The 25,933-nt window shown below is 48.0% G+C and overlaps 1 protein-coding gene across 1 annotated transcript in view; it reads right to left on the bottom strand.

The window, feature by feature from the left end:
• The window catches only part of LOC117884761 (unconventional myosin-X-like), a 257,754-nt gene that overhangs the window by 128,541 nt on the left and 103,280 nt on the right, over nt 1-25,933 (bottom strand). Inside the window, exons 11-16 of the mRNA XM_034785520.1 lie at nt 24,174-24,292; nt 13,428-13,574; nt 12,729-12,829; nt 10,226-10,292; nt 9,538-9,630; nt 2,185-2,253 (exon numbers count right to left, since the gene is read on the bottom strand). Of these exons, the coding sequence (XP_034641411.1) occupies nt 2,185-2,253; nt 9,538-9,630; nt 10,226-10,292; nt 12,729-12,829; nt 13,428-13,574; nt 24,174-24,292 (596 nt within the window). The remainder of the gene's footprint in view (nt 1-2,184; nt 2,254-9,537; nt 9,631-10,225; nt 10,293-12,728; nt 12,830-13,427; nt 13,575-24,173; nt 24,293-25,933) is intronic.

Raw genomic sequence — 25,933 nt, 5'->3', positions numbered from 1 at the left:
ATTAGACTCACTGGGGCCCAGGGCAGAAAAACAAAGCCCCACTGCATGGGGCTAAAGCCCTGGGCCCTGAGCCCCGCCCTCCGGGGCGGAAGCCGAAGCCTGAGCAATGTAGCTTTGTGGGGGGCCCTGTGGCATGGGGTCATGGGCAATTGCCCTACTTGGTACCCCTAACGCCAGCCCTGGCTTTTATATGCAGAAAAGCAGTTGTTGTGACACAGGTGGGCCATGGAGTTTTTATAGCATGTGGGGGGGAGGGGGGGTTCAGAAACAAAAAGGTTGAGAACCCCTGCACTAGGGCACAAAGATATTTTCCCCATTTTAAAATATTCTGGTAAGTTTATTTTTCAAATAGCTGTAGCACCACAGTGACTGGGATAGAATGTGAAAATATGATCCCGAGTGTTCGGATTTCATCGAGTTATGACCAACAGAAAATGGCATTTGAAGCATGTATAGAACATTTGTAACTATGGACCGAATTTTAAGAAGGTCTCAGCGCTCACATTTGGGACCAGATGTTCAGAAGAGCTCAGCTCCCACTTAGGCACCAAAATAAGCAGCTGGGTTTGCAGAAAATCTGGCCGTACATGTACTGATGGGAGCAGCAGGGTTGTGAGCATCTTTTAAAATCTGGCCCCAAATGCAGGTCCCAGTGCATGCTGCTCAGCTGGTGAAGTGTACAGCCCAGGAAGGCCCATCTGTGCAGCAGCGTGCACATTCATTGTGCATCGTATTAGGTCCATGGGGCCCTTGCCTCAGTCCCTGCACGTTTGGACACAGCAAAAGCTGTGCAGAGTCTCCAGTCTGGAAGAGAGGGGCTGAGTCCTGTGGATCTCGCAAGGCTGCAGAGCATCCAGTAGGGCCTAGCCAAATACTTCCACACAGTGACGTTTGCTTTGTCTTTTCGGGGTGGGGAGGAGGAGGGAAATTCAGGTAAAATATTAAGTTTAAAGAGTGCAAACGTTGCATAGTTAAACACTCAAAAGTGAGGAAATATCTGAGTTAAGATTGCTCATTCAGCTTCAACTCTGCCATCTTGTGCTTCTGCCTTATAGTGACACAGTCCAATATATGTGATCACTGACTATTATTCAAGTGATACCATGTAATATCATATAAGCCATGCCACACCTATCAAGAGCAATGAGGCAGGATAAGATCTTGTGCCTTGCTGGGAAGGTTAGGGTGGAGGTAGCTATGAAGCCAGTGAGGAGAGGAATGGGATTTCCTGGGCCCACGGGAAGGGGGTAGCTGCAGACCTCATAGGTGTGAGTGGAGACGGAGTCTCTAGCTGAACAGGGCATCTGTGTAACCAAAACTCATTCTGTGTCTGGCCAGCAATTAGATTCAGTTTGTGTTGAGCACATTCAATCTCCTCTGTGGGACTGAGGGTCCCAGATGCTTCATTAAATTCAGTCTTGGGTAGGAGCTGGTCTAAAGTGGCTCCTGCAATGACATTCCTGCTGCTCATCCTTGGCACAGAACACACTCTTCCCCACTATCTAGCAACCATGTCCTCCCGAGTACCCTCGAACCACCTAGTGGAAAGCTTACCCCCCCACACACATCTTTTGCCCCTAGAGTGGAGCCATCAACACCCTTTCCTCTCCCTCCAGTGGGGAGCTCTCATTATAGCAGGATGCATGCAGAGAGCTCAGTTCCAGGGATGGAGCATCACACTGCAGCATAGTTCTGCTACATCTTCCCATAATCAAGCTCCATCATCAGGCAGAAAATGAAGTCAGATGAGGAGGAAGTTATAAAGCTGCAGCTCATATTAATAATACTTAACATTAATATAGCTCTATACATGCTCAAAACACTCCCACATATTAGTTAATTAGTTAGGGAGTGAGTCAAGATCATGCTCCCCATTTTACAGATGCTAAAACTGAGGAACAGAACAAGGGAAATGACTTGCCCAAGGACAAAAAGCAAGGCAGAAGCAGAGAGATCACAACTCAGGACATTTTATTATTTGTATTACAGTAACACCTAGGGGGCCCAACTCAACCCCATGTCTATTCCTCTGGGCTATTATCCAAAGCAGGAAGCCTAGTGGAGCTGCCATTCCCAGCAGTTTGCATAACTCAGGACTCTTAGATGAATGTCAGTGGCTTAGATCCTTCTACCTGCTGACTCCTTCCTCTTGGGCATGTTTCAAAATACAGCATGCACACCTACCTCTCCAGCATAATGCCTGATCCCAAACTGGGGATCTATCACCCGCGGCTTCACATAGTAATGGTTACTCTGAAATAAAGAAGAAAAAGGTTTCTGGTTATCTGCCGTAAGAACAAACAGGCTCACACAACAGCTCTGTCTCAGCTATGATCCAAGGAACAGTTTTGACTCCTAAACTGGGGTGGATGAGGACCTCGATTGCCCCAAAGCCTGACCCCAGAGGCTGCACAGTAACCTACATCTACCTTGCAAATATATATTCCAATACCATAAAAAGGCCCAATCTTCCCAGGCTCTATGAACAAAGGATTGCAGAATTGGACCTAAAGTCTGCATATGTTACATACAAGGCTAGCACACTACTGGCGTGATACTAATACACAGATTTGGCATTGACCAAAACTTTCGGCGCAGGATATAAAATCAAGGGAGTTTCTTTAGCATAGCAGTTCTGCACCTTTTTAGAAGAATTAATTATACTTCTCCTGTCTCCCTTTGTTTTATGTTCTTCTTTACATCTGCCTTTTCTTTCTTTCACTGGGTATCTTGTTTTATCTTCTAGTCCATGTTGTTCAGCCTGTTTGCCTTTGGTGTCTCCTATTGATTTTAGTACACCCAGATTTCTCTACCACTTTCTTGCCTCCATGTCAAGAATCTTTTCTTGATTCATTTTGCCTCCCCTTTCACTTTTGTTTTGTCCCTGTTTATTAATCTCTCTCTCCTCCCCTCCCAATCCACTTCCTTTCCTGGACTTCCCTCATTCCCTCTCAGAATAGTAGCCAAAATCTTTTGTCAACATTAAACTCTCCGTTCTCCTGCAAAGCCCACATTTTTTATCATCCCCCAACACATTCCCCACTGTCTTCCTAAGTCTCTTGCTTTTTTCTCATCCTAAACTCTCCAAAACGTTACCTACTTTTTGGTAACTTGAGTTCTTTGAGATGTTTTGGTCCCCATGGGTGCTCCACCACAGGACATGAGCGGACCCATGCACTCTCAACTGGAGATTTGAATCAGCTGTGCCCGCAGGTCTGTGCCTGCACCCTACACAACCTTGTGCTCCAGAGTGAGGGTATATAGGGAGGAGCAAACCTGCTGTTGGTCCAGTTTCTTCTCAACTACTGAGCCAAAAGACTCTGCAGCGGAGGGGAAGGAGGGCAGGAGGTGACTCCCAAGCAGTGATTCAATGAGGAGGAGGTCCTGAAGAAGCAGATCAAGATGGTTTGGAAGACAGCATCACCAATTTTGTGTCCATCTTGGACATGGATAGGATAGCGCAATGTTTGAAGAACTTGTAAGCTGAGGACCAGGTTGTGACCTTGCAAATTTCTACAATGAAGAAAAGGGCTACAGAAGTGGACTGAGCCCTGGTGGAGTGGGCTGTCACCCTGGAGGGGGACAGGTTGTACCCCACTGGCCTCGTAACAGACTATGATGCAAACTGAAACCCACTTTGATAATCTCTGTGTGGAAATTGATTGTCCATTCATTCTTTTAGAGAAGGATACAAACAGCCTAGGGGAAATCCTAAAGATTCTTGTTCTGTCCAGATAGACGGTGAGTGCATTTCTAACATCTAAAGTGTGGCAGCATCTCCTCTTGAGGAATAAAATTTGGGAAAGAATACAGGCAGATGGATATCCTGATTGAGATGAAAGTCCAATGAGACCTTTGGTGAAATTAAGGATGGGGACATAGCATGACCTTGTCACGGTACAAGGTACTATGTGGTGAATTGGCCACGAGCACCCAGAGGTCTCCCACTCTTTCGGCCAAGAGATGGCTACCAGGAATGAGGTCTTAAGGGAGAGATGAAGGAATGAATAGGGCCTATAGGCTTGAAAGGTGAGTTCCTTAAGGCACTGAGGACCAAACTGAGGTCCCAAGGAGGTGCCGGGTTCCAGATACAAGGATACAAATTATATAAACCTTAAAGGAATCTGGCTGTGGTAGGGTGAGCAAAGAGCAAAAGGCCCTTGATAGGTTAATGAACAGCTGTCATGGCTGCCAGGAGTACTTTAACAGAACTCATACATAGTCCCTATGTTTTCAATTCCAATACATAATCGAGAATAGTTGAGAGAGGCACTTCAGAAGCGCATACAGAGTGACAGGAACACAAGGAAAAGAAGTGTGTCAACTTCTGCAGCTGAGTTTTATGTGTGGAAGGCTTCTTACTATTTAGAAGTACAGACTGGATCTCAGCTGAGCAGTCCAACTCTAAATTCGAGAATCACGAAGGAATCAGGTCTTGAGGATCAGAGATACAATGTAGGAGTAGCTCATGTACCTGAATTCTATGCCACGAGGTCTGATCTGAGCAGGCGGCATCAATGTATAGCTACAGAAAGGTGAAGCAGGTCTGAGTCCCACACTTGTCTGGGCCAAGGCAGCACTATTAAGATGATCCTCATCTGCCTCAGTTTGATTAATGTCTGGAAGATTAATGGTGTCGGAGGGCAGGCATAGAAGAGTGTGGGGTAGGGTCTAGCGGGGTATCTTCCAAAGATATGCAGCCGCATCCCCCATTGGAACAGAAAATATGGCTTTTTGTATTGGTTGGGGTTGCAACAAGATCCACTGTGGGGAGATCCCATGTTTCGCAGATGTTGTGAAAGATTAGGTTGCTGAGCTCCCACTTGTGGTACTGATGGAAGTTTCTGCTTATTGCATCTGCCATCGTGTTCTAGAGACCTGGCAGATAAACTGCAGAAATCTCTTTGATTCTATGCATAAGGACTGGGATCTTGCTCCCCCTTATTGATTTACACAGTGCATCGCCATCTTGTTGTCTACTGTTACTCTTACTCAAGAACCCTGAATGTTGTAGGAAAAGTGCTGACACGCATAACAAAGTGCCCTTAGTTCTAAGACACTGATGTGAAGCAATGTATCCTGTGGGACCTATTCCTCTGTGCTGTGTAACTTTGTAGGTGAGGTCCCCAGACTAGGAGAAAGCATTCAGTATGATGATTCTTGTTGGCAGTGGGCATGAAAATGGAGACGTACAGAAACTCATTTGCCAAGGTTGTGCCTGTTCGGCATGTACACGGTTTTGAGCCAGGCCTGCAGACACTGCAGATGTAATCTCATGTGAGGCTGACATGTGACCTAGGAGCTGAAGGCAGATCCTTACTGCTGTCTGTTGGACTCTGCTGTAGACTAGTGATCAGACCAGACATTGCTGAAAACATGTCCTCTAGTAGATAGGCTCTGGCAGTCCGAGAGCCCAGGTAGCTCCAATGAAATCTATCCGATGAACGGGTGTTCATGTGGACTTTCTCAGGTTGATACCAGGGAGTGAAACAAGATCAGGGCCTTGCAGGTTGCCAATTGGATCTCCAGAGCAGAATGCCCCTTGAAAACTCAATCGACCAGATAGGGAAGATGAGTTGCAACTACTGAAAGAACCTTTGTAAAGACCCATGAGGCTGTGGAGAGTCCAAAGGGAAGGACATGGTATCGATAGCGTTCTGCACCAATGATGAAACGTAGAAAATGTTTGTGGGAAGGATACACAGTGATGTGAAAATACACATCCTGAAGGCTGAGGGCAAAAAAATAGTTGCCCTGATTTAAGGATGGGATTATGGTAGTCAGTCACCATCCTGAAGAGCTGCAAAATAATCAGGGCCGGCTCCAGGCACCAGCCCACCAAGCTTGTGCTTGGGGCGGCACCTGGAGGGGGGCGGCGCGATGCTCCGGCTCTGGCCGCCGGGGAGAGCGGAGTAGCGGCGGGCTCACCGCCCTCCCCCCGGCACTCTAGCCGCCGGGGACAGTGGAGCCGCGGCGGGCTCGCCGCCCTCCCCCTGGCGCTCTGGCCGCCGGGGATAGCGGAGCCCTGGCCGGGGCTCGCTGCCCTCCCCCCGGGGCTCCGGCCGCCCTCCCCTGCCGCGCTGGGGGGGGGGGGGGGAGGACGGCCGGAGGCTTTTTTGCTTGGGGTGGCAAAAAAACCAGAGCCGGCCCTGAAAATAACATAGGTGTTCAGGTTCCTGAGGCTTTGAATTAGCCTCCAGCCACCATTTCTTTTGGGAACCAGAAAATATTTGGAATAAAACCCTCTTCCCACAATTTCTGGGGGAACTGGCTCTATCATCTCCAGATGGAAGGAGGGATTGAACCTCCAGCTTTAGGAGATCCATGTGAGGAGAATCCCTGAAGAGGGGGTGGAGGGAGTGGGTGATAGCATGGAAATGATTATGGGGGCTGGAGCACATGATTTATGAGGAAAGGCTGAGGGAACTGGGATCGTTTAGCCTGCAGAAGAGAAGAATGAGGGGGGATTTGATAGCTGCTTTCAACTACCTGAAGGGGGGTTCCAAAGAGGATGGATCTAGACTGTTCTCAGTGGTACCAGATGACAGAACAAGGAGTAATGGTCTCAAGTTGCAGTGTGGGAGGTCTAGGTTGGATATTAGGAAACACTATTTCACTAGGAGGTTGGTGAAGCACTGGAATGGGTTACCTAGGGAGGTGGTGGAATCTCCTTCCTTAGAGGTTTTTAAGGTCAGGCTTGACAAAGCCCTGGCTGGGATGATTTAGTTGGGGATTGGTCCTGCTTTGAGCAGGGAGTTGGACTAGATGACCTCCTGAGGTCCCTTCCAACCTTGATATTCTATGGTTCTATGATTCTATGAAATGGATAGAATATCCCATAGAAACCGCCGCTAGAATCCATTTATCTATGGTGATAAGTTCCCAAGCAGGTAGAAATTGGGATAGGTGATCCCCGAAATGGGTGTGGAAGGCAGGTTTGCATTGCAGATCCGGAGGAGGGAAGTCCATGGCTCTCACCCAGATTGTCAAAATGGTTGTTTACAGAGAGGCCCAGGTAGAGGGGTTGCCATTGGGGGTAGTTCTTTCTTACTGTGTTTGGACCTCCTTCTGGGAGGTTCTGTAGGTCTGGAATAGGTGTGATATGGCTGGCACTGGTCCAGTCAGGTTCGTTGTGCTGTCTGTGATTTACTTCTTTGTTCCAGGTACATAAATGCCAAGTGGCTTAAAGGTTGCTCTTAATTACTTGAGCAAATGGAGGGAGGTGTCAGTATCGCTACTGAACAGCCTAGGCCCTTTGAAGGGGAGGTCTTCCACCATGTTTTGTACCTTCCTAGGGAGGCCAGAAGACTGAAGCCAAGATGCTTGTTGCATAACAACAGCGGTGGCTAAAGACCAAGAAGCTGCATCAGCAGCATTGAGGGCAGCCTGCAAAGAAGCTTTGGCAATAAGTTGGCCTTTCAAAATGAGGGCTTGGTATTGTTTCCTCTTGTCCTGTGGCATGTGATCAATAAAATGAGTAATTTTTGAATAGATGTTGCAGTCATAGAATCATAGAATATCAAGGTAGGAAGGGACCTCAGAAGGTCATCTAGTCCAATCCCCTAACTCAAAGCAGGACCAATCCCCAACTAAATCATCCCAGCCAGGGCTTTATTAAGCCTGACCTTAAAAATATCTAAGGAAGGAGATTCCACAACCTCCCTAGGTAACCCATTCCAGTGCTTCACCACCCTCCTCGTGAAAAAGTTTTTCCTAATATCCAACCTAAACCTCCCTCACTGCAGCTTGATTCCTCCTTGTTCTGTCATCTGCTACTATTGAGAGCAGTCTAGATCCATCCTCTTTGGAACCCCCTTTCAAGTAGCTGAAAGCAGCTATCAAATCCCCCCTCATTCTTCTCTTCTGGAGACTAAACAATCCCAGTTCCCTCAGCCTCTCCTCATAAGTCATGTGCTCCAGCCCCCTAATCATATTTGTTGCCCTCCACTGGACTCTTTCCAATTTTTCCACATCCTTCTTGTAGTGTGGGGCTCAAAACTGGACACAGTACTCCAGATGAGGCCTCACCAATGCCGAATAAAGGGGAACGATCACGTCCCTCGATCTGCTGGCAATGCCCCTACTTATACAGCCCAAAATGCCGTTAGCCTTCTTGGCAACAAGGGCACTCTGTTGACTCATATCCAGCTTCTCATCCACTGTAACCCTTAGGTCCTTCTCTGCAGAACTGCTGCCTAGTAATTCGGTCCCTAGTCTGTAGCAGTGAATGGGATTCTTCCGTCCTAAGTGCAGGACTCTGCACTTGTCCTTGTTGAACCTCATCAGATTTCTTTTGGCCCAATCCTCCAATTTGTCTAAGTCCCTCTGTACCCTATCCCTACCCTCCAGCGTATCTACCATGCCTCCCAGTTTAGTGTCATCTGCAAACTTGCTGAGGGTGCAATCCACACCATCCTCCAGATCATTAATGAAGATATTGAACAAAACCAGCCCCAGGACCGATCCTTGGACCACTCTACTTGAAACCGGCTGCAAACTAGACATGGAGCCATTGATCCCTACCCGTTGAGCCCGACGAGCTAGCCAGCTTTCTATCCACCTTATAGTCCATTCATCCAGCCCATACTTCTTTAACTTGCTGGCAAGAATACTGTGGGAGACTGTATCAAAAGCTTTGCTAAAGTCAAGGAATAACACGTCCACTGCTTTCCCCTCATTCATAGAGCCAGTTATCTCCTCATAGAAGGCAATCAGGTTAACATCATATTTTGCCATCAGGACTAGAAAATTTGCTACTGAAAACGGAAGAGCAGTGGGTGAGTTTATCCTTCTTATCAAGGGTCCAGTTCCTCAGCAAGTTTGGCTGTTTCTTTCATCGGCTGCCTCCACTACAGGGGAGTTGGGGGGGAGAGGGAAGAAATACTCCACCCTTTTGCTGGTATGTAACATTTTTTCTGCCTGTTTGCAGGTAGCTGCAAGAGTGGCAGGAGTCTGCCATAAATTATGGGCTGCAGACAAGAGTGCCTCATTAATGGGCAGAGCTATCTTACTCTGGGGAGGGTGTGTAGAACGTCCACAAGAAAGTCCTGAGACTCTTGTATCTCCTCTGTAGAGAGTTGAAGAGATTCTGCAAGTTGCTTCATTAGAATCATAGAATATCAGGGTTGGAAGGAACCCTGCCTGGAGCCTGCACCTCTGATACGCCCCAACCCCCTGCCCCTTCCACGCCCCAACTCCCTGCCCCAGCCCTGATCCCTCTCCCGCCCTCCAAACCCGTTGGTCCCAGCCCGGAGCACCCTCCTGCACCACCATCCCCTCATCCCCAGCCCCACCCCAGAGCCTGCACCCCCAGCCAGAGCCTGCACCCCTTCCTGCACCCTAACCCCAGCCCGGAGCCCCATCCAGCACCCTGAACGCCTCATTTCTGTCCGCACCCCCAGCCGGAGCCCTCACCCCCTCCCACACCCCCAATTTTGTGAGTGTTCATGGCTCGCCATACAATTTCCATACCAAGATGTGGCCCTCGGGCCAAAAAGTTTGCCCACCCCTGGCCTAGGGGATGGTTTGCTTACTTACCGCATGCTGGCTGTGCAGTTTTTCCAAGAGGGTGCTGTCTGTGCCCTTGGGAAATCGACTCTCCTCGTTGACCAGTGCCAGCAAACCTAGTTTCTACAGCCAAATGAGAGACAGCCTTTACCAACCAGTAAAACTACAAACTGCACAGGATTCAGGCTAGAGAAATAAAGGTTTGAGACTGTCATGCTGAATGGCACCCTTCAAATTACACCCTAGAAAGCTTGAGTGTAAAGTGCGCCTGGTGGCCAATCTACAGACTCAACAAGTAGAACATTGGCTCATCGCCAAGTATGTAGAAAGGAAATTTCTTTATAAAAATCTGTATTTTGGAGGTTAAAGCCCTACCTAAGTCCATTCCAAACAAGGAGCAGAGGGATTTGCATTCTTACAGAGGGGCTTTCTAGGGGATGAAGAGGCCCATGCTCTTGGGAGAACAAGATGTGAAAAAGGTCTTGCTGATCTACCCATGCTTTAACACATGGAAACACCAGCAGAATCCCAGAGACCATGTGATAGCCAACCACAGAACAGAATGTGGGAGCCAGCCCTGCAATTTAACCCGTTGCATTGGCAAAGTACAATAAAAACAAATGCCTAAGTATGGGGAAGGAAAAATTGTTAAGTGTCATGCCAGGTCATGCCTGCCAGGATTCCTGGGACCAGATGAATTCTATAAAGAACTGCCCACCTTCTCAATGAGATCTAAGCACTCTGCATTGTCCATCCAATCAATGGCTTCCCAGCTTATTCCCTCCCTGCCAAACAAGAAGAAAAAAAACAGTGATATAAGAAGTAATCTCCCAGTCCCTGGGGTGGGGTGAAGGAATATAGAGGCAGCACACAGCAACATTCCCAGGACCCAAGAGGGATTCAAGGGATGGACCACACCACTACCATCCCAGGCTCCCTGGGGAAGAAAGTAGGAAGTGGAAGACATGACTTCCAGGGGGGAGTAGGAGGTGGAGGAACAACTGGAAGCAAAATATCTGGACATTTCCAAGATAGACATGCCTACCACAAAGGAACAAAAAATTGATATTTTCTTCACTGGGATGTGGAAAAAAAAAATTAAATGAATCCATGTTTTTTAAGATCCTTGCTTTATCCAATAATGCCCTTGGCAGAGGCCTCACAAGTTTGGAAGGATTTAACTGAGACTCTGGGATTTCTTCTGAGAATAGCTTCTATTCCAGAACTGAAAGAAATGTAGAATTTGCTGTACCAGATCAGAACACTGATCAGTCAAGTGTAATATCCTGCCTCTGGTGCCATAATACGCTTGGCCAACTGAGCAATGTAATACACAGAAGCTATTTCCTGATTATTGAGATTAGCTGATATCCTGAAGTAAAAGATCCTGTCTTTAGCATATCAAAAAACAATATTAGTCTTAACATTATTGAGTCCTTTCTAAAATCTAGCCACAGAGTTTTAAAATTAAATTAATGGAGATATCCCATCTCCTAGAACTGGAAGGGACCTTGAAAGGTCATCGAGTCCAGCCCCCTGCCTTCACTAGCAGGACCAAGTACTGATTTTGCCCCAGATCTCTAAGTGGCCCCCTCAAGGATTGAACTCACAACCCTGGGTTTAGCAGGCCAATGCTCAAACCACTGAGCTATCTCCCCCACCCCCAGTTTGGACACTTCCAATCTGATCTTTAGGAAAAATCTCCCTTCATAGGAAGGATAGTGTTTTTAACATGTGCTTCCTGCAATGATGGAATCAGCTGCGGGAGTGGGTGTATAAATAGCCTTGTATTTTGGCAGTCTTTAGAACTTAAAGAATTATCTGTTCAGTGGCTCTCCTTTACAGAGCGGCTCACATTCAGTCTCAATGACCCTATTCAACTGCCTCATTCAGAAAAATAAATGCTTCTGTCTTGGAGCTAGAGGGGAATATTTCTCTGGCTGTCCTCTCTCAAGAGGCTCAGATATTATGGTGATGGGCATCAATACAATATCTTAATGGTACATAGCTATCTAGAGTTCTCAACTCTCAACTGTAAACTCCGTGATAACATGGCTAGGGCTTTCTGTTGGACCCTTCAAACTCAAAGACAAAACCACAACCACTTCCACTGAAGAAGAGTCACTAGAAAAAAGAAAGCCCTCAGAGACCTATTCAACTTACAGATTCAGGAACTTTCCCTTTTCAGACCAAAGCCCCATTTGGAAATAAGGCATACATTTTGAAGATTGGGAGTAATTAATCATTAGAACAACCCAGTGATGGGTTATGGTGTTGGACTCTCTGTCACTGACAATTTTTAAATAAAGACTGGATGTTATTCTAGGATATGCACTTGTTCAAACAGAAATTGTTTCAGGGAAGTTCTATGGCCTGTGTTACACAGGAGGTCAAGCCAGATGTTCACAGTGTTCCCTTATAACCTTGCTGACTACGATAGAGCCAAAGTATCCGGTTACAACACCATTACTGATTGGAGGAAGAGAAGAGGATTTGGAGTTTTCAGATTTTTGTTTCTTTTTTGCTATCACAATGGATTTAGAAACAAAAGGCCACATGTCTTGGAACCCCTTCATCACATGACAGAAAGGAGCTGGGTCTGGCTCTGTGAATGACTAGCTGAGAGAGTTCAGATGAAACAGAAGTAAGTTAGAGACAGGCAGGGTGCTGCAAAACTTTCATTATAACATTTGAAACCAAGTAAAACTTTGCAATCTTAAACTTGGGCCTGGTTTGCTCCAGTTCACCTCCTTCCAACAAGACTGGGCCAAGTTTCAAGTGCCAGGGAAGGGTTTATTGTTTAGGGTGGAAACCGGCAAAACTTGATATTTGAACCAATTCAATGTTGAGATTGTGGCCTCAGAAAGAGCTTATGTGAGATACTGAGTTCAGCCGGGGGTTACTGTAAGCAATTTGAGGCAGAGACCGTCTTTGTACAGTGCCAGCACAATGGGATCCTGCTCCCAGGCACTACAGTAATAAAAATAATAATAAAACACTCGAGAGGTGAGACACTTCTTGCTTGAAGACAGAAGTCCCATTCTAACAAAACAGTGCACTGGACATTCCCCACCAAAGCATATTCACTGGCTTACACACTGCAATCAGCCAGTCTGAGCAGGGAGAGCCTCCCAAATGCAGGGCTTCATTAGGGAAGAATTATGTTCTCAGTTTTGCATCCTGAAATTTGAAAAGAGGCACTGCTCCTTCCCATTCATTACCTGTTGTACTCTAGCTGCTCCAGGGAGAAGATGTGTTTGTTGAAGTATTCTTGGAGTTTCTCATTGGCGTAGTTAATGTTAAACTGTTCAAAACTATTAATCTACAAGAGAGGAGAAACAAAGATGATAAAAATTAAAATTCAGGTCGCAGATCTATAAAAAAATCTTCCTGTGAGGACAACATGGAAGGGAAACTGCATACAGAAGACCAGCATTTAATGAACGGTGTCCATATGAACTCCAAGGCCAGAATTGACTGGCCTTTGGATAAAGCAGAGGAAAGTAGAAGAGTCTGGTATCACCTCACTCTCTCTTTCCTTTCCTATTGGTTATTCATTCTGTCACAGGGTAGCTAATTAATAGGCATTCCTCACCTGTTACCGCAAGAACACAGCAAGAATGTGAATATGTTAGAAACCAGACATCTACTGTGCACACATATCTCAAGGTACAACTAATGTCTATCACAACCTACCCACAAAGGGGAACTAACCATCTATCACAGCCCACAGGAGGACATGCACTGCAAAAGGGCAGCCAAGCGGTCTCTCGCCCTCTCTCACAGGGGATCTGTGTTGGAAAGACGTTTCCCAATATGTGTTGTATTGACCCACACCAGGTATCAGCCTAGCAAATTTCCTTCATACATCCAGCGAATCTTCAGAAAAAACCTGGCCTCCAGAAAGATAGAGTACTGACCTGAAAGTTCTCGAAGCCAAAGATATCCAGGATGCCCACAGACTTAAAGTTTTCCTTCCCTTTGATCTTCATATTAATCTTGCCAATGAGCCAGGAGAAGCACTGGGAATACAGTGCCATTGAGAGAGAGTCCCTAGAGTCAACCGCCTGCGAGCATATGAGGAGGAAAAAGCTGTCATGATAGGTGAGCAGAAGGAGCACATGGATGTTACCACTATCACTACTTTACGACACTAACGACTTACATCCCCATCCTACAGTTATCACACTGCCAGCTGGACAGAGCCATACGTATGGCTGGCTGCCCCATGGAATATATGTTGTATAATGTTTAGTAAGCATTCCAGCTTTTGGACAATGCTACCATTGGCCTAGCCATAGCACAGTCAAAAGTCTGAAGCAAGTGGAAGACTGAGACGCAGGTGCTGAAGGCATGTAAGATGTCACTTTGGGGAGACTCAACCTTTGAGTCAAGAATTTAGAGCTACAGAGGAGACACAGAGATACAAAAACCACTGACATCTTAAGAACATAAAAACATAAGAATGGCCATAGTGGGTCAGATCAATGTTCCATTTAGCCCAGTATCCTGTCTTCCAACAGGGGCTGGTGCCAGATGCTTCAGAGGGAATCAACAGAACAGGGCAATTATCAAGTGATCCATCCCCTGTCGTCCAGTCCCAGCTTCTGGCAGTCAGAGGCTGGGGACACCCAGAGCATGGGGTTGCATTCCTGACCATCTTGGCTAATAGCCATTGATGGACTTAGCCTCCATGGACGTACCTAATTCTTTTTTGAACCCAGTTATACTTTTGGCTTTCACAGCATCCCCTGACAACAGGTTCTACAGGTTGATTGTGCCTTATGTGAAGAAATATTTCCTTATATTTGTTTTAAACCTGCTGCCTATTAATTTAATTTGGTGGACCCTAGCTCTTGTGTTATGAGAAGGAGTAAATAACACTTCCTTATTTACTTTCTCCACAGCAGCGGAGATTTTATAGGCTTCTATCATATCCCCCCTTAGTCGTCTCTAAGAAGAACAATCCCAGTCTTTTAAATCTCTCCTCATACGGAAGCTGTTCCATATCCCAAATCATTTTTGTTGCCCTTTCCTGTACTTTTTCCAATTTTAATATAACTTTTTTGAGATAGGGCGATCAGAACTGCACACAGTATTCAAGGTGTGGGCATACCAGGGATTTATATAGAGGCATTATGATATTTATTGTTTGATTATCCCTTTCGTAATGGTTCTTAACTTTGTTAGCTTTTTTGACTGCTGCTGCACACTGAGCGGATGTTTTCAGAGAACTATCCACAATGACTCCAAGTTCATTTTCTTGAGTGGTAACAGCTAATTTAGACCCCATCTGTAGCGGGGTGGTCACCCGCTCCTGCCCTGAGGGGTATAAAGACAGCCCTGGGAGAGGGCTGTTGCAGGGGGAAGCAGCTACTAGGCTGATTGGGGAAGCAGCCGCAGCTGGGCCATGCCCCAATCAGGTCTCAGCTGGCCCTATATAAAAGCCAGGGAAGCCAGGAGCAGACACAGACAGGCCTGGCTGCAGGGAGCTAGAGAATGTACCTGGAGTGGAACAGGGCTGGGAGAAGGCCAAGGGAGCTGGGGCGCTCCAGCCTGGAAACCCCTGAGGCTGCGGCCTAGGAGAAGGCCAAACAGGTACTGGGATTACCGGGGACAGCCCAAGGCTAGGCAGAGGTAGCAGGTCCAGACCCAACCTTGCCTATGATGAGTGACTTATACTGCTGTCTGCCCCAGGAAGCGGGGGCTAGTTGGTGAGTGGCAGTAGTCTACGACTGAGGCGAGGTGGGATGGGGGGTGAGGGTTCCCCAGGGAGGGGAGACCCCGAGAGTGAGGGGTTACTGCCAGGGGGCAGCACCCCAGGTAACAGGGCACCAGAGTCCAGGGAGGGACACGGGGGCCTACCGGCAGTGGGACACTGGCCTACAGAGGATGCTCCAAGGCTGGAAACGAGCTAATTCCCAAGACACCAGCAGGAGGCGCCGCAGGGGTTAGTCCCACACGCTTACAAGTGGTGGAGAACATGGGCATAGCAGTCCGCCCCGATACAAGGGTACACATGCACACCTGAGTATGGAAATTCTTCCATGCAACGTCTGTTGGCCCACATGTGCGCGGTAGATCTTCTTGCGCTCCTAACAAAGCGTGTAAGAGAGTGTGTGGGTCAACGCCTCTCCAGTTCCTCTTTTTAGTCTAATCCCACAAGTTCTGAAGCAGAGGGGATGGAGGGTGTGTAATGGAATACATACAGGGACCACACACCTCAAAGAACTTCCAATTACAATAAGTAACCACCATTTCTTCTTTGAGTGATGGTCCCTATGTTTATATTCCACATATAGATGATTGGCAAGCAATGCTCAGATGCAGGTGGTGTGAGGAAGCTGGCAGCAAAAATGTCTGCAGTACTCAGGTCCAGTTGCTGCATCCACAGGCATGAACTAAAATATAGTGTGTTGTGAACATGTGGACAGAACTCTAGGTGGCCAACTGCAAAGTCTGCAGCGGGACACCGTATAGGGATGCTATCGAGACAGCCTGTGCTCACACAGGAATCTCCGTCTCTGGAGATATTTAAGAGTAGGTTAGATAAATGTCTATCAGGGATGGTCTAGACAGTATTTGGTCCTGCCATGCGGGCAGGGGACTGGACTCGATGACCTCTCGAGGTCCCTTCCAGTCCTATAATCTATGAATCTATGAATCACACGGAGTGAGCTGTGCCACTCCTCGAGAAAGGGATTTTCACTACCTTGTAGCACTCCAGGATGCATCCCAAGACCTACTCAGAAATCCTCTGGGAGGATATGGCTTGACCATGTGATCTCTCTGCCTTGGTGATAAGAAAACTTGGTGATTTTCTAATGGGTTTGGTCCTTTGCGGGTAGAAAGCTAGGGCATGCTGGACATCAAGGGAGTGAAGTCTCTTGTCTTCAGCGGACGCATGGGGTTTTGATAAAAATACAGGTAAGTTTATCATTTGATTGACGTGGAAATCAGAAACTAACTTGGGGTGCAGTCATAAAGAAACCTTTTCTTTGTGGAAAAACTATATAAGGAGGGTCCACTATGATGGCTCTGAGCTCACCGAACCTCCTGGCCAAAGTGATAGTCACTAAGAGCACCACCTTCATGGGCAGGTGGGTCATGGAACACATCACCATGGGTTCGAAAGGCGGACCCGTGAGCATTGACAGGACGAGAACAAGGTATCATTGAGGTGTAGGTTTGGTCATTGGTGGGAAGGTCCTGATTAGATCTTTCATAAACTACTGTCACTGGATGAGTAAAGACAGAATGCCCTTCTACTGGAGGGAGGGAGGCACTAATCATTGCTAGGTGTACTTGCAAAGAACTAAGAGACCTAGAACGACAAGCATACTTGCAGTGACTGAAGAATGTTGGAGTTGTGCCCAGGCCAAAAATGTGGCCAGGAAGCAGGAGCATTCTATACCCAACGCCCACCAAAACACCAGGCCATGAGGTGAAGAGAACCTGGGTTGGGATGCCTGATTCCCCCCCACTCCCATCCTGAGTTAGGAGGCCTGTGAATGGGTGGATCCTGATCCGAGGGGACGGGGAGGGGAACGGGGGCTCATGCGGAGGAAAGAGTGCAGACATTATTAGAAGTTCTGTGAACCAGAACTGTCTGGGCCAGTAGGATGCTAAGAGAATGATGTTGACTCTGTCATGATGTACCTTCCCTACGACCTGTGGAAGCAGGGGTATGGGAGGAAAGGCAATATATACGGTCGTTCATCCAGGTCAGGAGTACAGTGTCACCCTGGGAGCTGCGACCCATGGCTCCACTGGAGCAATATAGGGGAAGCTTTCTGTTTGTTTAGGGCACAAAAAGTTCTCACTGCAGTGTATCCCACTGTGTAAATATCTCACTTAAGACTCTGTCATGGGCCTCCCACTCGTAGTCTGCCAAGAAGCTTCTGCTTAGTTTGTCTGCAAGGGAGTTGTGAATACCAGAAGGTACGCAGCCTGTATTGTGATGCAGCCTGATGCACCAGTTCCAAAGTCTAATGGCTTCCAGGCAGGGAGGATGAGATCTCGGTCCTCCTTGTTTTTTTACATAGACCACTGTGGTGATATTGTCTGATGTTATTTGTATATGGAATGGGAGTATGGAGTGAAAGGAAGGCCTTGCATGCAAGGTGAACCGCCCACATTTCTAGTATGTTTATGTGTCATCTGGACTTTCATGGGATCCAGGTAAGCATCCCTCCCCAGGCAGGAGGCATCTGTCACAATGGTGGTTCTGGGGATGGAAGGGCTGAAGGGAACACCCACCATGATTTCTTCCAGGTTTGACCACCAAGCGAAGGAGGTGATAACTCTGGTGGGATTGCCCACCTTGAAGTTGATGTGGTCCTTGTCTGGTCAATAGATCAAGAGAAGCCAAGCTTACAGGCATCACAAATGAAACCTGGCAAACAGTGTCATAGTAATGCACCTGGTCATGTGGCCTAGCAGTGAAAGGGTCCTGTGCACTGTGGTTCATGGTCGGTGGGTAATGCGTGAAACCAGGTTGCGGACTGTAAGAAACCTGTTCGCAGGGAAGAACAGTGTCACAGAAATAGAGTCCAACATTGCCCCTATAAAGTTTACTGTCCTTGTGGGTGATAAAACAGACTTTTCTCTGTTTATGCAAATGCCTAGGACTACTGGAAGTTGTATTGGGAACCCTGTCAACGACTTAACCTCCTGACATGAGCGGCCTACCAGGAGGCAATTGTTCAGGTATGGGAATACTATTTAGCCCTGTCTCATCAGGGCTGCTATTACAGAGGAAACTTTTGTAAATACTCTGGGTGCCGTAACTAACCGAAAGGGGAGGACTCAAAACTGGAAATGTTCCTGGCCTACCATAAAATGTAGGAACTTCCTTTGTGAGGGGTGAATAGCCATGTGGAAATACATGTCCTTCATGTCAAGAGCTGCAAACCACAACCCTTCCTGAAGGGAGGGGAGCAGCGATGCCAATGTAATCATCCGGAATTCAGATACAGATGTTGAGTTGCCAAAAGTTCAGCAAGGGTCTCTACACTCTGTCTTTTTGGAGATTAGGAAATATGGGGAGTAGAACCCCCTCCCATGATACTGAGGCAGGACATGTTCTATTGCCTCTTGATGTAAATGGGATTCTGCCTCCCACTGAAGAATCACCTTGTGAGAGTTATCCCTGAGCAGGGCCGGCTCCAGGGTTTTGGCCGTCCCAGGCAGCCAAAAAAAAAAAAAAAAAAAAAAAAAGCTGCGATTGCGATCTGCAGCGGCAATTCAGCAGAAGGTCCTTCGCTCCAAGCGGGAGTGAGGGACCATCCACCGAATAGCTGGACCTGCAGCCCCTCTCCAGAGTGGCCGCCCCAAGCACCTGCTTGCCAAGCTGGTGCCTGGAGCTGTCCCTGTCCCTGAGGTGGGACGGGGAAGAGTTTATGAGGAGGGAAGGAGAGAAATTCTATAAGCATCCCTGAAGGATAATCTCTAAAACCCAACTTCCTCCAGTTGTGGGCAAAGAGTGTGAGATGGCCTCCAAAAGTGATGAACGAAGAGGTGGGTAGCATCAGTGGTGGAACATGGGTCTTGACCAAAAATGGCCTTTGGCTGTTGGTTGGGAGTGAGTAGAGGCCACAGCAGTAGAGGGAACCGAGAAGCGAGGCCTCTGAATGCTCCAACATTTCTGTGGAGGCTCGGCTTGGTGCTGGTAATAAGGTGCACGTGGAAAGGATGGTCTTGGTCTATAGAACTGACTCTGATGTTTCCTCCTGGGGGCTCAAGTATAAATCCCTGGGGAATGCAGAGTTGATCTGAGTCTTTAATGAAAGAATAGACAAATCCCTGCATTCATTAAAGAGGTCTGAATCATCAAAGGGGAGAACACCATCCAGGACCTGCCTAGGAAACCCTGACGCTTACTGCCAAGAGTCCCTTTTCATGACTAAGCCAATGGCCAGACCTGGAGAGCTGTTTTTGCCACTAGTTTCCCTCATCTAGAAGGGACTGAAATTGGGCTCTGTCCTCTGTGGGAAGTTGGTCTATGAAGCTTGCAAGCCTGGAATAGTTTTTAAAAATCATATTTTGCTAATTGGGCTTGGCAGTTTAACACAAAATTGCAGGCCTGCAGAGGAGAAGACCTTCCTCCCCAGGAGATCCAGTCTCTTAGAGCCTATATCTGTCGGGGTGGCCCTTTGATAGTGCAACCAAGCCCTTTCTGTAACTGTCTGTACCACCAGTGAATTGGGGGTGTTTTGAGAGAGAACAAAAATTCAGCTCCCTTGTCAGGAACAATATCATCTCCTCTCAGCTCTTTTCACTGTAGGGGAACAGGATGCTGGAGTGTGCCATACCACTCTGACCAGTTCTAGTACGGCTTCATTGATCAGAAGGGTCACGGTGTTCGGTCTCCAAGGTTGCAAGATATCCAGGAGCCAGCACTGACAGTCCTGGATCCTCTCTTGTGGGATCTGGAGGTCACTAGCACCTCTTTGCAGTAGCTCCTGGTACCACCGATGGGCATCTGGAGGAGACAGCGAGGGAGAAGTGAGTGCTTCATCCGTAGATGATGAGGAGACACCCGGTGCAACCTGCAGATCCGGATTCACCACCTCCTCCTCGTACGCTGATGGATCTGGTTGGCAGGAGGGAGAGTAGTGGTAGAATTCTTGAGAAGGGCCTGGATGCCTGCCATAAAAATCCCACGGACCCCATTAAGACCAAAAAGAGGGATTGATCGGTTGCGGGGGCCTGCAAGGGAATCGGTACCAGTGGTCCTGGGGGGGTGTTGTACTCAAAGGAACAGACAGCATGACTCCTTGAATTTCTGCCAAGGCACGACTGTGTCTGTAGACATACCGGAGCAGCTAGCACCTCTGACTCATCTGAGTTCAAAAACTGCTCCAGCAGTAATGCCGGGGCAGTTAGTACCGGAACACTCCTGGCCAGATGGTTGGAGGTGGGATGGTTCCTGGGACATCAATGTAGACTCCTCCTCCAGAGTAATATCTCTCAGGAGGGCCAGGCTGGAGGAAAGTGGAGACTGTGGATAAGGGAGGAATATATCCCCCCATGCATGAAAGTTTCCATATGCCTTGGTATCTGAGGGGTTCCGGCAGTCAAGTCTGATGGACCCGGTATGTCTACGGCAGCTGGATGGTCCTTAGATGAATGACGCGGTACTGATGATGGGTCCAGACCACCGCTTGTAGATGGAGCCAGTGAATGTCAGTCCTTACACTTCGGTACTGAGGTGACTAACAGAACTAGTGGATCTTTCTTTTTATGTGCTTTGCCCTCCAATCTGGGGGTCATTAGCGGAGCCAGCTCCTGAGTTCTATGTGCGACATCTCACCAAACTTGCAGAGGCTTGGGGAGGGAGCGCATCTCTTATGAACAGTCTTGACGGGGATCTGTCCTCATGCCCATAAGAGTGCCCTCTGCCCTCGTGGAGAGCCCTAGAAGAAGAGCCTTTGAGCTTAGGTGCTGGAGGTTCCAGTCCCAGGTACATGGTTGGAGGGCACTGCTGGTTAATTGAGGCCAATGTACAGGGGGGAGGGGGATCTCCCTGGCCTGGATTGGAGAAGGGGTTCATAATTTTCTCCATCAGGTGCTTTCTCAGGTGAAGCTCCCAGGCTTCCCGAGTTCTGGGTGAAAAAGAGTGATCGATACTACACTTTGCAGAGATATTCTCCTCTCCCAGTCAGTAGAGGCATCATTGATGTTTGTCACTGATGAGGAAGGAGAGAGGGCAAGAGATACAATTCTTGAATCCCGGGATTCTGGGCATAGTCTTGGAGCCTGGGAAGGCTTCTCCAACCAGGGAGAAAGAAAGGAAGAAAAACACTCTACTAAGTATTCTATGAACTTTAACCATTAAGCTAAGAAATAAAACTATTTAGAAATGTCTTTACAACAAGTTGTAAAGAGGACATAAAATTCTGACTCAGGCCATGCAGTGGTAAGAAGGAACTGGAGAGGCCTTAGTCGGGAGCAAGAGGAGATCCATAGCACATGTGTGAGTCAACGGACATTGCTTGGAAAAATTTCTGGACTCAGGCAAATGGCACGCATCTGTACCCATGTGTGGAATACACATAGGGATCGTCACTCGAAGAAGACCCAGTGGATCACCCTTGTTGACACCCTCAAAGAATTCTAATAGATAGGTGAGGTATGATTTCCCTTTACAAAAGCCGTGTTGACTCTTCTCCAACAAATTGTGCTCATCTGTGTGTCTGATAATTCTGTTCTTTCCTATAGTTTCAACCAATCTGCCTGGTACAGAAGTTAGGCTTGCCAACCTGTAATGACTTGACTCAGCTCTTCATTTTGAGAAACTGTAAGCTGGGACTATTTCAAAGATGTCCCTTTCATGTTTTAGCCTACCATGCAAGGTCTTTGCCAAAGCACAGGCCTCCAATGCAGAGCCCTAGCCCCAGAGGGAATTTCACAACACTACTAGCTTTAAGGATCCCTTCTTCGAGCCTTTCTATGCACACAGCATTGAAGTTACAGGGTAGGCCATCCACCCAACAATAGGCTGCTTGAGGTGCTATCCTGAAGAAGATCCCACATCCAGATGCATCATGATTCTCCCTAAGGCAATACAATCAGCTGTCATGTCCTGTGGGAACACAGACCTTCCAAGGGACCCTTCCCTTCTCTCAGCTTTTGCACAGAGCCAGGGCTGAAAGAACCCAGCCTCTCTCTCCCCAACTCAGCCTGGCCTGAGAGATGCCAGCTCCTCCCTAATTTTGCTGTTGCTCTTCATCTGTCAGAAAACCTCTCAGCCCCGCCCCAGCCCCCCTCCCCAAGTGGGGTCTCAGCATTCTAAACATTCACTTCCTACTGTTTTATGCAGTCTGACATATTGAAGGCAGACACTCCAGGTGGGTGTGCCCAGGAGAGACTTGCCCCTCTATACTGTCACCTAGCAGCCTCAAGCACATCCTGGGATGTGTATCAACTCAGCCCAAGAGGTAGCTGTAAAGCAAAGACACATTGGCCCTGTGGGGTTTTCTCCCTCTGCTCAGATGGTCAATCTCATTTGTGGAGGCTGAATCACCCCTTCTAGACAACCCCTTTTAATGAACCAGATGCAGGGAAGAGAAACACTCTGCCAGCCAGATTGTATGGTTATACAATATCTTGGCCTCATCTTCCAGGAATGGGCCCTCCCCACTCAGGAATAACCCAACAAAGCTGCTTTCCCCATACTGTGGCTCAACAGGGATTCTGAATGGCTCCTTTCATTCTCCCAGCCTTGCCTGACTTTGCCCAGCTCCCACCATTCAACACTGAAATGTCAAAGCTCAGAATGGTAATGAGCCTATTACACAATAAAAACTTCCTGGCAGCTCCATCCTCTGTACCCAGAATGACATCTGGAAATAGCTGGACACAGTATTTGGAGGCCCAGGGAGGGGAATGGATTTGGCAGGTCCATACGTAGGTCAAGGCAGAGAGACTAGCTGATAGCGAAAGACTCTGAAGGAAGCATTGTGCTTGCTGTATCAGTAATAGTGAATGGATTTGTTCTAAGTGTCCAGTCACTGCATTTCATACGTAGAGTCGCCAAAGGGTCTAAAACAAGCAAGGATGGATACCACAGGAATTGAATGGGGGAAAGTTCGGCCCAAGCAGTATGCTATTTTTTAATCTATATCGCCACATGTTATTGTTCTGAACTGCCTGGGGCTCCCTTTGGTATTCTGAGTCTTCCCTGTAGCATTACAGAGGTTGGCTTTGCTGTAGTCTGATGCTCACTCGTTCCTGGTAACTCTGCGTTTCTGCTCAGTAGCAGACTGCTGTCCTTCACAGTTAGATTTTATTAACACAGGACAAGATTTTCAAAAAAAGTCACCTATGCATGTGTAAAAACAGCAACTGTGCCCTCAGATGACTAGCTCCCTAAGGGTTAATGACCTATAGTACCACACAGTTATTCAGGTTAATAGACACCATGATGTTATGAACCACAGAAGAACCTAAATAGACACAACAACATTAGGGCTCGGGCACTGTTTATATTCTCAGATATGTCACTTCCCTCACTAACGTAGATCAGATTGTTAAAAGTTATACCTGAATACTGGCTCTACTGGTTAACAGGAAGATTGTCCTGAGGGAACGGGGCATGCAGCACTGAACTAATCTGCAGTTTGTACTCATCAGTCAGGCCTGAGACTACTCACTAAGACCCAAATGGAGAGTTTCCACAGCTCAGTTACTGTTCTCTAAGATGCCTGAGTCTCTCTCTCCATCAGTCATTATATCCACACAACCCAGTCAGAAGCAGGGACCAACTCCACATACCTCCACCCACCGCCAAGCTCCAAAACTCAGCCCAGCCCAGATGAAGGCTAGGAGCCTCCCCTCCCCCATCCTGGATCCAAGCCCAGCTCCATACTAACAGTACCCAGTCACAGATTTGGTTCTGATATGAATTTCTCTTTTTACCTCTTCCTCACTCAGTTCCATGTAAGTTTTCATTGTCTAGTCCCTGAAAAAACACACAATCCTCCTTTTCTTCCTCTCCACACAGAGCACCCAATATTCCATCAAACAGCCATTTTGCAGGCCTCATGGCACTGCTCATTTCTTCCCTTTAATATATGCAAATGCTGCCACCTTGGGGCAAAATCCATGAAGTGACACTGAAACAGACCACGTGATTGCAAGTGCACAGGAAGCCGGATACTCACCTGCTCCACAGTGAGAGGGGAACTGATCTCTTCTCCCCGTAGAATCATGGATCTCTGAGTCAGCACCTCAGACAGCTGAAAGGCATCTAAGCCCAGCAGGTCACTGGCATTGTTCAGTACTAGGACAGAAGAACAGTAACTTTAATTGCCCAGGTTCACCCCAGTGATATCGGCTTTTGCTCAGAGGCAGATTTTGGGTGGGGCATGGGGGCATTGCCCCCCCAATAGGGTTACCATATTTAAAAAATAAAAAAAGAGGACACTCCACAGGCCCTGGCCCCGCCCCTTTCCCAACCCCAGCCCCGCCCCAACCCCGCCCCTTCCCCAAAGTCCCCGCCCTAACTCCCCCTCCTCCCTCCCAGCCACGCGAAAAGGGCTGCCCGAGCATTACCTGCTTCACGGTTTGCTGGGCAGCCTCCAGACCCTGCGCCACTGGCCGGTGCTTCCCCAGCGCTGCTGGAGTCCGTGAGGGGAAGCGCCCAGGCGGGGGTGCAGGGTCTGGAGACTGCCCGGCAAACCATGAAGCCGGTAGCGCTCGGGCTTTGGGCAGCCCCCATGCCTCCGGACCCTGCGCCCCCGGCCGGGCACTTCCCCTCCCGGGCTCCAGCTTCTCTGCTCCTCCCCTGACTCTTTGGCTCTGTTTAAGAGCCGAGCTGCCCGAGCGCTCTGGCTTCGGGCAGCCCCCATGCCTCCAGACCCCAGCCACCGGCCGGGTAGTTCTCCCCGGCTCCAGCTGCTCTGCTCCTCCCCTGACTCAGACTTCAGCTCTGTTTAAGACCCAAGCTGCCCGAGCCAGCACTACCGGCTTCGGGCACCCCCTGTGCCTCCGGACCCTGCACCGCCAGAGCAGAGCAGCTGGAGCCCGGGAAGGGAAGTGCCCGGCCGGTGGCTCGGGGTCCGGAGGCATAGGGGCTGCCCGAAGCTGGTAGCGCTGGCTCGGGCAGCTTGGCTCTTAAACAGAGCCAAAATCTGAGTCAGGGGAGGAGCAGAGCAGCTGCAGGAGAGGAAGTGCCCGGCCGGTATTTTTCCCGGACATGTTCGACTTTTTGGCAATTCCCCCTGGATGGGGGTTTGATTGCCAAAAAGCCGGACATGTCTGGGAAAAAACGGACATATGGTAACCTTACCCCCCAAACTGCGAGCCTCAGGCAGGCAGCCTGAATGAAGAGACAGAAGACTTCTCCCAGCTTGTGCCCCTGAGGCAGGGAATCAGAATTTTGTTTATAAACAGAGTGATTAACAAGTGATTAAGATAAGAAAGGGCTGTTAGGCTGTTTCCTAAAGTTAAATGATCTGTTCCAAACTTGGTGAACTGCAAAAAGTAAGTAGCCTAAATGATAGAAAGTAATTGTAGATTTTTCTACAATTGTTTCAACTGTTGTATTCAAGAGGTGGTAACAAAGTTACTAATATTTTTCTTTGAGAAGATAACTGATTGTTTAGACAAAGGAAATGCAAAAGACCTAATCTACCTGGATGTCAGTAAGGCATTTGATGCAGTTCCACAGGAAAAACTATTAGTTAAATTAGAGAAGATGGGGATTAATATGAGAACTGAAAGGTGGATAAGGAACTGGTTAAAGGGAAGACTACAAAAAGCCATACTGAAAGGTGAACTGTCAGGCCAGAGGGAGGTTACTAGTGGAGTTCCTCAGGGATCAGTCATGGGACCGACCTTATTTAACATTTTTATTACTGACCTTAGCACAAAAAGTGGGAGTGCGCTAATAAAATTTGCAGATGACCCAAAGTTGGGAGGT

This window comes from Trachemys scripta, chromosome 11, assembly GCF_013100865.1.
Source record: "Trachemys scripta elegans isolate TJP31775 chromosome 11, CAS_Tse_1.0, whole genome shotgun sequence".
Classification (NCBI taxonomy): Eukaryota; Metazoa; Chordata; order Testudines; family Emydidae; genus Trachemys; species Trachemys scripta.
This window is presented reverse-complemented; position numbering and strand designations above follow the sequence as displayed.